General features: G+C 53.9%; 1 protein-coding gene across 1 annotated transcript; it reads left to right on the forward strand.

The window, feature by feature from the left end:
* The first annotated feature begins 7 nt into the window (after nucleotides 1-7).
* Nucleotides 8-3,011, forward strand: MAFB (MAF bZIP transcription factor B). The gene has a single exon (XM_004370345.2). The coding sequence runs from the start codon at nucleotides 24-26 to the stop codon at nucleotides 990-992; it is 969 nt and encodes a 322-aa protein (XP_004370402.1). The 5' UTR covers nucleotides 8-23; the 3' UTR covers nucleotides 993-3,011.
* Nucleotides 3,012-11,125: the final 8,114 nt, after the last annotated feature.

Raw genomic sequence — 11,125 nt, forward strand, 5'->3', positions numbered from 1 at the left:
TGCGGCTGCGCCCCGCGTCAGCGATGGCCGCGGAGCTGAGTATGGGGCCTGAGTTGCCCACCAGCCCGCTGGCCATGGAGTATGTCAACGACTTCGACCTGCTCAAGTTCGACGTGAAGAAGGAGCCGCTGGGGCGCGCCGAGCGCCCGGGCCGGCCCTGTACGCGCTTGCAGCCGGCCGGCTCGGTGTCGTCCACGCCGCTCAGCACGCCTTGTAGCTCGGTGCCCTCATCGCCCAGTTTCAGCCCGACCGAGAAGACCCACCTCGAGGACCTGTACTGGATGGCGAGCAACTACCAGCAGATGAACCCCGAGGCGCTCAACCTGACGCCCGAGGACGCGGTGGAGGCGCTCATCGGCTCGCACCCAGTGCCACAGCCGCTGCAGAGCTTCGACGGCTTCCGCGGCGCGCACCACCACCACCACCACCACCACCCACACCCGCACCACGCGTACCAGGCCGCCGGCGTGGCCCACGACGAACTGGGCCCACATGCGCACCCGCACCATCACCACCATCACCAAGCGTCGCCGCCGCCGTCCACCGCGGCCAGCCCCACGCAGCAGCTACCCACCAGCCACCCCGGGCCGGGGCCGCATGCGGCGGCAGCGGCCACGGCGGCTGGCGGCAGCGGCAGCGTGGAGGACCGCTTCTCCGACGACCAGCTCGTGTCCATGTCAGTGCGCGAGCTGAACCGCCACCTGCGGGGCTTCACCAAGGACGAGGTGATCCGCCTGAAGCAGAAGCGGCGGACCCTGAAGAACCGGGGCTACGCCCAGTCCTGCAGGTATAAACGTGTCCAGCAGAAACACCACCTGGAGAATGAGAAGACGCAGCTCATTCAGCAGGTGGAGCAGCTCAAGCAGGAGGTGTCCCGGCTGGCCCGCGAGAGAGACGCCTACAAGGTCAAGTGCGAGAAACTCGCCAACTCCGGCTTCAGGGAGGCGGGCTCCACCAGCGACAGCCCCTCCTCTCCCGAGTTCTTTCTGTGAGTCGTGGCCGATCTCGGCCCCCGCCCTTGCCCCGGCCCGGACTCCCCGTCCCGTGTCCCCAGCCCCGGACCCTCCCGGACCCATGTTCCTGCCACTGCCCCAGCCTTGACCTGTTTGATTTGGAGAGGGAGGAAGGGCGCGCGGGCCGCGGGCGACGGGCGGGCGCGCGGGTGGGTAGGGGATCTCCGCCAAGGCGAGAGCAACGCGCACCAGCGCCGCCTCCTAGACTGGAGCAGAGCCAGAGAGAGACCAGGGGGTGGGAGGTCCCGGAGCAACTTTTCTCCAGGCTGGAGGGCAGCGAGGCATAGTCCTAAGCAGCCGCCAAGGCTGTCTGGAGACTCCTGGCTTTCTGAACTTTGCGCGTTAAGCCGGGGCCGCTTCCTTGCTGCCCGGAGCGCAGTCCGCCCCAAGAAAAGAGCGGCGAGGAGAGGAAAGGAGGGAAACCCTGGCGTACCCTCAGGCGAGAGACAAGGCTGAGCGGAGGAAGGACAGATGGACCTGTCTGTCCAGGGTCCGGAGAACACTGGCTCTCAGTCCGGGGCCGCGGGCCTCAGTTAGGACGTTCGGCGCGCAGATCTCATCAGTTTTATTGCCTGCTCGATTATACAGAAAAAAAAAAAAAAACAACACGAAAATCTGCATTAAAAATATTAATCCTGCATGCTGGACATGTATGGTAATAATTTCTATTTTGTACCATTTTCTTGTTTAACTTTAGCATGTTGTTGATCATGGATCATAACCCCCTTGTTTGTTTGGGTGGAAGGGATCGCAGTTCGGAAACTCCGGGGACTGCGTGCGTTGTTTGGGTTTCAGTCCTGGCTGTTGGCTTGTAAATACCCGCCCCGCCAAATCGCGTAGAAAATGTGGCCGCAAGCTGTCTTTGTTTGGGTTTATCATTATGACTTTTTTTTTTTTTTTTGGTAAGTAGAGAAATAAAAGTTCCGGGCACTTTGCACCAGCATCAGAAAACAACTTTGTCTTGGGGCACCCTTGGAAGTTGCATGTTCTCTTCTCCTTGCCTGCCCCTCATTCAGTCCTCTTTTTCCTCTCGCTTTAGTTTTCAGTTTTGTTGGGTGTTGAGAGAGGAAGAGAGGACTGGAATCCCAGCTCCCCAGTACCAGGGCAGGGGAGCTGCGGACTTCCACACCCCGAGGCCCGAGGTACGCTTGCTCCTCTCCTAGTCTTCAAGCGAAATTGACACCCCAACCAGAAAGGAAAGGAAAATAGATCGTGTTTGCTTTTTATTGTAACCAGACTCACCCCGGGGTCCGTTTGCAACCTCCTATGCCCTTACTAATTGCAGCGGCCGCAGCGCTCCTAAAGGCCAGCGGTTTCGCCAGCCGGTGGTGACCTGAGCTTCTGTTGAATCAACTGCCACGCTCTGAATGTCCCGAGAAGCTAAACCTCGGCAAGTAATTTTGCAACTTTCAAGGGCGTTCTTTAGATCAACACGTTGTGTGTTTCTTTGCCTGCTTTTGAAATAAGGGGCGAGTTATTGGTGGTGTTCCTCCCCCCTTCGGTTGTATAATAGTTATAGGGAAGATCTGGGTGGCTTTTTTGTTTTGTTACTTTTTTTTTTTCTGCAGGTCAGTAAAAGGATTTAAGTTGCACTGACAAAAATACCAAAATGAAAGCGTATTTTTTAGTCACCATTTGCAATTGCTGGCGGTGCTGGCCGGATGCATTCTGAGTTTGTATTAGTTGATAAATTAACAGTAATAACAAGATTGTATGAACCGCATGGTGCTTGCAGTTTTAAATATTGTGGATATTCGTCCTGCATCAGAAATGAGCTTTGGTTTTTACGGATTCAACTGTGTTGAAATCAAACTTGCTGCAACGGAAATTGTTTTTATTTCATGTAAAATAAGGGATCAATTTCAAACCCTGCTTATGATATGAAAATATTAAAACCTAGTCTATTGTAGTTTTATTCAGACTGGTTTCTGTTTTTTGGTTATTAAAAGGGTTTTCCTATTTTGCTTATTAAAACCATGGAAATGGTGTTTATTTAGAGCACTCCGCGTTCGGATGACTTAGACTTTCTTCTCTTGCCTTTTCAACAGTTGCACCAACTTTTGGGCACTCTCATCCCCTTGCCCATGGAAAACCAAACCAAGTCTGGGCGAATCTCTCCCTTGAGTGTCTGAGTGAGTGTGGATATGTGTGCCTCAAACGTGTTCTCTGCTTCCCACCTTAGGTACAGACCCTGGGGCAGGAGCCAGTTTGTGAGCTGAGATGGTGCAGGTCCAAAAAGGCCTTGGAGTCCCTACCAGATGCCACCTTTGTGGGGCTTCCAGGTTCTAGCATCAGGACTAGCCTGCTAACCTAATGGCTCCGAGGTGGAGGCTGGCTGAGCCTGGGTAGCCAGGACCTGCCACCCTCATGGGAAGCTGGTGTTTTCTGGTGCCCAGCCCCAGGGGCCCCGCTGCCCTTGCCCTCCCACTTGGGCTACACGGCCCTTGACTTTCTCCAGCACATCTCTCAGGGAGATGCCAGACCTGCCCAGAGTTAGAACACCTGTCCCTCACACCTCTCCCCGCTTACAGATGCAGGTAGAACCCAGCACCAGGGTTTGGGTGCAGGAAGCTTCCAGACAGGGAACCTCTTCCTTCAGACCTTTTTCTGGGGTGACGCGCCCAGGGTGCACCGGTCGCTCAGGTCCGGAGCTTCCAGTCTTGCAGCAGAGCACTGCATAGCTGGACCTGGGTTTCAGTGACTCCCTGAATCCGGTCAGAGAAGTGGTCTGAAGCATCCTTCTTCTAACGCAGCAGCACTGTCTGCAGTCCGGAGACCTCTGCCTGGAAGGTGGTCCCCAGAACCTTTCCTTTCCCAGGCTCTTCAGGGCTGCTTGGAAGAGCAGGTGCCGGCCTAGGTCACCCAAAATCCCTCTGGCCTCCTTCGACTCCTGGTCTATAACTCAGTGCCCCAGAAACCTCGAAGGCAGGACCCCCCCAAATCCCAGAAAGGCTTCTGTGCTCCTTCAGCAACAGCAGGTCCCCTCAGACCCGATTTCCCTGCTTGGGGAGGCACAGCTTGTTCTCTGGCCGGTAGCTCCTAACTTGAATTGACAGGACCCCACTGGGGAGGTGTAGGAGACCCAAGGAGTGAAGTTCCAGTTGTCAGACACCAGAGCTGAGTGGGGCCTGGGAGAAAGATGGGGAGCGTGAAGTTGGCAGCCAATAGATTTTGGCCTGGATCCCTGGAGGCTTGGGGGTAAGGATCTGGGCTGGCGAGGACAGGGGGAAGTACCCCCAAAACCAAGGCTGCAAATAATGTTAGCAGTTAATTTGTACTTTTGTAGCGCTTTGGTGTTGTTCAGTAAGAGAGAAGACCGAATTTCATTCCAAGGCTCTGTTCATTTCATCAACCCAGAATGGTGTCTGGTGGGGAAGGCTTTCGCTGTGATCCGAGAGGCCGTGGGCAGCCGAGGCTGGCTGCGGGGTAATCCTGCCCTTGTGTGCACGGATCAAGGAGCAAGAGGTGTGATTAGCTGAGTAATGGCGTGTGCCAGTGCGTGTGCACACACCCTGACAGGCACATGTCCGCGGATACAAGTGTATCCCCTTTGGGGCGAAGGAGGCCTCCGCGAGGTAGACCGGCTGCCCCCGTAGCCCGAAGAAACCCCGCAGCTTGGGCTGAGGGCGATCACGACCTTGGGGGTCAACGCTCTAGTCCCGGTGGCCTGACTCCCTGTGGAATCATCCTAAGCCGACTGGCATCCTAAGCCGACTGGCATCCTCCGCCTAAGAGTCACGTCGACTCTGTGCGTGAAAAGCCTCCGCGTTGGGGAGGTACGCAAACTCCGAAGGTGAGTCTTCCTTGGCCAGGGCGCTGAGACACAGACACCCACCCAGTGACCGACACCCTGACTCCGTACCTAGAACGACATGTCCCAGGGCGGTCAGAGTGACCAAGTGCTTCCTGGAGAAGCTGACAGCCCCTCGGCACAGCAATGCGCTGTCAGATACACAGACACCCACACCCTGATACCCACGCAGCCACTGCGGGGCCGTGCACCAGCCCATCATCTGGGCACCCACAGGACGGGGCGCATGCGGCGGGAATCGGGCAGAGCCGGGAGCTTCAGGGCGGGCGCGCTAGGCAGGCAGGCAGGCCTGGCCCGGCCGCGTCTCCATCCTCAGCCTGCCGTGGCCACTCGCCATGATGCCCCGGAACCGGGGACCACAAGCCCCGGAACATCGAGCTGGGCCCCGAGGCACGCCGGCTCGCCCTACTCTGGCTGCGCCCCGCAACCCTCACCCCCTTCCCACCCCTGCCCCGGGCTCGCGGGCTCCTCGCAGGCCTCCCCGCCCGGGGGTTAATCCTCCCTGCGCCAGGAGTCTTCCCACCCGGCACGGGTCCCACGTAGACAGGCCGGTGCCTGCACCCAGGGCCGCGCGCGGAGACACAAGCACACAGACACTGGGACGCACACAGGGGCAACGCAGGTCCCGGGACCGCGGCTCCTCTCTGGGGACCGACCCAGTCCGGTCCCATGGGAAGCTCTCCTCCTGCGACGCCCGAATTTCTTGGGTGTGCGGTGGCTGTACCCGTTAGACCCGCCGCCGCACCTTAGCGAGGCGGGTTGGGAGGGCGCGGCGCCGCTTCCGGGAGCCCCAGTCCTTCTATGTGCTGGAGGGATGGCGGCATCAGTCCCCCTCTCCTGTCTTCTCAGGTCCTCACACGCTCTCTTTGCCATTTCCCATTCCTTCAAACCTCCCTTCGCAACCTCTTTCATTTCGGAAAACTTTCTCTCGCCCTTTTCTCTTCTGCCTTTTAGCCCGGCACTGCCTGGCGGGAAAGGGCTGTGGGAGCCGGTGCTGAGGGGTCTGGTGAGTGCGGGGAAGATGAAGAGGGACGGAGGTAGAGGGCTGGCGTTCCCGGAGCCACCGCGCAGCGCGGGTGCCGGGGCCACCTGCGCTGGGATCTCCCCTAGACCGCTCCAGCTACTCAGCCTTTCCTTCCGTCCCTGAGCCCTGGGCGGCACGGCTGGCTGGGAGTGGTAGGAGCAAGGTCCTTGCTGGGGCGCGGAGGCAAAGTTGGCCCTTCCCTGAGACCCAGGTCACCTTCATTCACAGCTAGGCTTCCCTCGGTCCGGGTCTCTGGTTTTTTCTGTGGTAGGGCAACCCCTTTCCTGTTAGAGGGTGCCCGACTCCTACCCACCCACTGCAGCTTGAGCCTGTCCACCTACAGGACCCCCGCTCCCAGTGGGAGCTGTTAGTAACCATGCAAACACACCAGGCTGGCCACTTGGCTTTTTTTTTTTGTGACGTGGAGCTGCAGCTTCTGCACCCACTGCCACGCTAGGCAAGGAACTCCTCCACCCCCACCCCCAACAAACAAACAAAAAAATCCCTTTTTCTCTCAGAGCCCTGGACACAGCTAGGTTTAGGGATTTTAGTTACTCCCTTGCAGGCGTTCAGATGTCAAACCCGCATTCTGGGTCTTTCCGTTTTCAGGAAGAAAGACTCTGAACTGGCTTCTTGCATAACCCTTCCCTCCACAGCCTGCAATCTGATGGCCTGGCCTCTCATCCCACAGACAGTTGTGTTTGGATTTGTTATGTAAGAAAGGGGAGGATTAGAGGTTTGCTCTGCCCCTCCCCCCACCAACATTGAAGTCCTAAAACGGCACATCCTATCCCCAGCATCTTTTCCAGCTGCAAAAACAAACAAACAAAACCCAACCCATGGTCTTAGTGGACCCTATAGAAAAGAGTAGAACTGCCCTGTAGGGTTTCCAAGGCTGTAATTTTTATGGGAGCAGACTGCCACATTTTTCTCCTGCAAAGTAGTTAGTGGGTTTGAACCATTGACCTCTAGCTGAGAGCTTAACCACTGCGCCACCAAACAAACAAACAGAAGAACATTGCTGTCAAGTGGATTCCAAGAAGCAGCTCGTGGATGAGAACTGCCGCCCTTTTGGTTAGCAGCTGAGCTCGGAAGCCCCTGCACCACCAGGGCCCCCTGTACTGTGTCACCAGGGCTCCTTTTTCCAGCTGCAGCCCTCCTAAAAGAAGCCAGTCTGGGTGGAAGAGCTGCTCCCGCTGCCTAGCTGCAGCTCTCGGGGAGACTTGCCGCTGCAGGAAGGGAGAGTCCTGTGCAGAGCTTTCGACGGGTTCCTTCCGGTTAGAATCCCTGCTGAGAATTTGCATTTCCACCCTAGAGATACTGAATCAGAATCTACAGTTGAACAAGATCCCCAGGTGATTCTTATGTATAATAAATGTTGAGAACCACTGCTCTACTAGTGGTTTTCAGAATTGGTCCCTAACCAGCAGCATTAGCATTGCCTGGGAACTTGTCGGGAATGCAAATTATCAGCATAGCTTCCAACCAGAATGAACAAGTTTGAAGCCCTGGTCCTGTGTCCAGGGTATACCTGGTCTGCGCAAGCAGGCACCAACACAGGGCTTCCCACGCTGGGGCTTTCCTGCCCCAGGGGGCTAGGCACCTCTTGTAGAAGACAGTGGCTGCTGCAGGGGTCTCATCCTTTCTACAGTCCCTGCTCCTGGGATCAGGTGTCAAGACCAAGGAGAATATCCCTTTCAGCTGGGCAGCACACATCCTCTGTGTCCTGCATGCCTTCTCAATGTCCTACAGCCTCCTCTGTGTCCTATATGCCTCCTCCATGGGCAATGGGGACTTGAAGACACAGTACGACAGACACAAGCAGACTGTCAGAAAGAAACTGCAGTTCTGTCGCTCGTGTTTTACACTTAATGTCCAGCATGCCTTCTGCATGCCCTACATGCCTCCTCAATGGCCTACAGCCTCCTGCATGTCCTATATGCCTCCTCCATGCCCTATATACTTTCTCTATGCCCTGCACGCCTCTTCCACGGCCTACACAGCTTCCCTATGTCCTACGTGTGTTCTCTTAAAAGATGCATTTAGATAAGAAAATCAGAGCTAACTGTTCTCACTTGGAAGAAATTAAATATATAAGTTGCTGCTCCAATATGGAAAACCACCTAAATTAATAATAAGGATTTGTTCTGAAGGAAAACTCAGTTTTAGCTGCCTCTCTGCATTCTTTGCATGTGAAGTTATTTTCATGTAAAATAGCAGCCACTTATTCCACATTCCGTTTTATTTGTATCAAAAAGGGATGATGTCCTCAGGCTGGAAGGGCAATGACAAAGGCCGTAGGAGGAAGCCTGGTACTTTCTGGAAGAAGCTGGTTTCAGAGCAAGAAGGGAGATGGACTTCTCAAAGGCAATATTTATTTTGTTGTATTTTCCTTTCTGGAGTTCTGTGCATCTTACCAGGGCTTGGACTTATTTCTGTAAAGGAACAGGGCTGGGTAGGAAGCTAGAGTGTCCATTTCAGAGCTGAGGATGATGAGGTCCACATCCTGTGCCTCCATCAGGAATACGGAGCTGAAACAATGAAGAGTTGAGGCTGGCCTGAGCTCACTCTCAAGTACCCTTGTTTCTTCTCCTGACCTGTCTGTTGCCATCCCTGTCCTGATCCTTCCAGGGTTACATGTACGGAGGCCCTACTGAGAAGTAGCCATGACCCCAGATTGGCCTGGTGGCCCAGCTCTGCCTGTCCTGAGTGGGCAGAGAAGGGGTTAACTTCCCAGTGCAGGGCTCAGCACCTGCCCTCCTTTTTGTCCTGGGAGCCTGAGCCTGGTATACATGTCCCTTTCCAGGGACAAGGGTCAGGCAGGACACAGAGCAGAAGAGGTAGATCCAAATCATGAGGTTACTCCCACTACAGCACTCCACTTAACTCTGAAGTGTGCGCTAATATGTCCACATGTCAGAGACAGATAAATAAGGCCCCGAGTGACTATCTCTTGCCCAAGGTCTCCCCGTGGAGGATCCAAAACTGAAATCCCCACCTATCTGATGACAAAATGTATATTTTTTACCACCAAGCTCTACAAGTTCACTATCTTTGTCTGAAACCCTTGGGGACTCAGGGGGAGACATCGGGGTAGGTAACAGCCCTCTTTGGGGACAGCTTCCTTTCTAACTTCCTTTGCAAAAGGTAGTCACGTTCTTGGGGTGTACTTCATGCTCTCTAGCCACATGGCTCCCTGCCCAGGTAAGGAGATGGGCAATGGGGACTTGGAGATACAGTAGGATAAACACAAGCAGACTGTCAGGAAGAAACCGCAGTTCCGTTGCTCATTCAGTCCCTGACAGAAGAACAAGCAGGGTATGGTGGTGCGGAGTGTGTGTGTGTGCATGCGGTGGTGGGTGGGGAGGCTGGTTTGGGCATCATTGGCTTGGGAAGTTCATGCTGTTTGTAATTAATCAACAGTCCTCTCGCCCTTTATCTGTTCTCAGTTGAACTTTCCAATAAATGTATCATAATTACCAGAGCAAGTGTTTATAAAAGAAGCAGCCTCTAGGTGAGGCAATTTTGATGCAATCATCCACAGCTTCAGCAAAGCTGTTTCTGGGGGTAATATCGATGCTTTGTACATGCACAGAGAGGTGCTCGTACTATCAGAGGTAGGCAGCTATGTGCACACACATTCAAACCAGCAGAGATCCACATGCACTCATTTGCTGTATACATACTCTCGTATTCATGAAACTCATATATATGCACACATGCATTACACTTGTGAGCACAAAAGTATACCCACTTGTATGTATCTGGGCACACATGTATGCATGTCTAAATGAATATGCATTCACATGATATACCTGCAATGTTCATAATTATGCACACATCTGTACGGATGTATCCTCACCTGTACGGATACATCCTCACATCGAAACACACTGGATTGCACATGCATATACACTCTCACAAAATGCATATATGTCCACGTATATCCCACATGCCCATGTGAGTGCATATACATGTGTATATAATTGAACACTAGCCTACACATTCATACACAAGCACTATGTAACAAGCAAAATGTGGCACTCGTGGGGTTAATGGAAGCCCCAGACTCCCATAAATATTTATACAAAGCACTCAAGCTCTCAAAGTGGGAGATGAAACCTCTCCCCACAAGCCCCTGTAAATCACGCAGCTGCTGCGTGATACCTGTCAGATCCAGGGCTGTACGATCCGAGACTTGCTCTATGAGGGCAGCCACATACGTGCTGGAGCACACGGCACACTCCACGCCTAGCCAGGCATCCCGGCGAATGTACCAAGGTCAGTCCCCACTGCTAAGATTCTTCTGCAAGCCGCCAAGGGAAGCATTTCAATGCTGCTGCCGCAAGCGCAGGGCTGGAGGGGCAGAGAGGCAGCTGGTGAATATCTGAGACTTGGCTTCTCCAGGAAAGACAGAAGTTATCCTGGAGGGAAAGCATGTGGGGTCTTGATGAGGTAAGGGTGCAGGAATGGGGTGGGGGTCCTGGGCTGAGTTCAGGTTTGCTGCAGCAGGGACCCTAGCCTCTGGAGCTACTCCCACCCACCAAAATTTTGGTCCCAGGAGCCTGCTGAATTGCAGTTCTCCACAGCTGCTCTAACCCTGTGCTCAGCAAATACTCTGCTTCCAGCAGCCAGGCAGTCCTCCACCTAAAACCACTCATTCCATAGATGAACAAACGTTTGTTGTATGTCTTCCATGTACCAGGCACAGTGTTAGGTATTGGCAATACAACAATGAGCAAAAGCAGAAACAATCGCTGCCTAAACTCTGTTAGGAGTTTACAACCTAACAGAAGAGAGAGACATCAGCCAAATGGTACTAATGAGTGTGCAGTTTCAAAAAGAGGTAGCTGCTGTGGAGGAAAGCAACCTGGCCGTCTAAGGGCATATGACAATGAAACTGACCCAGACTGGGGGAAGAGTGGTCAGGGAGGTCTTCTCAGAGGAGGTGATGTTTGAACTGAGATCTGAAGCTTACATAGGAATTACCCAAGTCAAAGAGTGCAAGCTAAGCTAGCGCTGTCCAATGGAAATTTCTGTGATGCTAGACATGTTCCATATCTGCAGTGTCCAATAAGGTAGCCACTAGCCACACATGGCTATTGAGCCCTTTAAATATGGCTCATGCAACTTATGCAGAGAAATGAAAATTTAAATTTTGTTTAGTTGTAGCTAATTAGAATTTACATTTGAGTAGCTAGATGTGGCTAGAGTTGTCGAATTGGACGGAGCAGGTCTAGGCAGAGGGATCAGCATGTGCACATGTCTGTGGCAGGA

The sequence above is a fragment of the Trichechus manatus genome, unplaced genomic scaffold (genome assembly GCF_000243295.1).
Source record: "Trichechus manatus latirostris isolate Lorelei unplaced genomic scaffold, TriManLat1.0 scaffold00008, whole genome shotgun sequence".
Classification (NCBI taxonomy): Eukaryota; Metazoa; Chordata; class Mammalia; order Sirenia; family Trichechidae; genus Trichechus; species Trichechus manatus.

What these genes read in the sequence shown, in the direction of transcription:
- MAFB (XM_004370345.2), top strand. Translation starts at nt 24, where the DNA reads ATGGCCGCGGAGCTGAGTATGGGGCCTGAGTTGCCCACCAGCCCGCTG.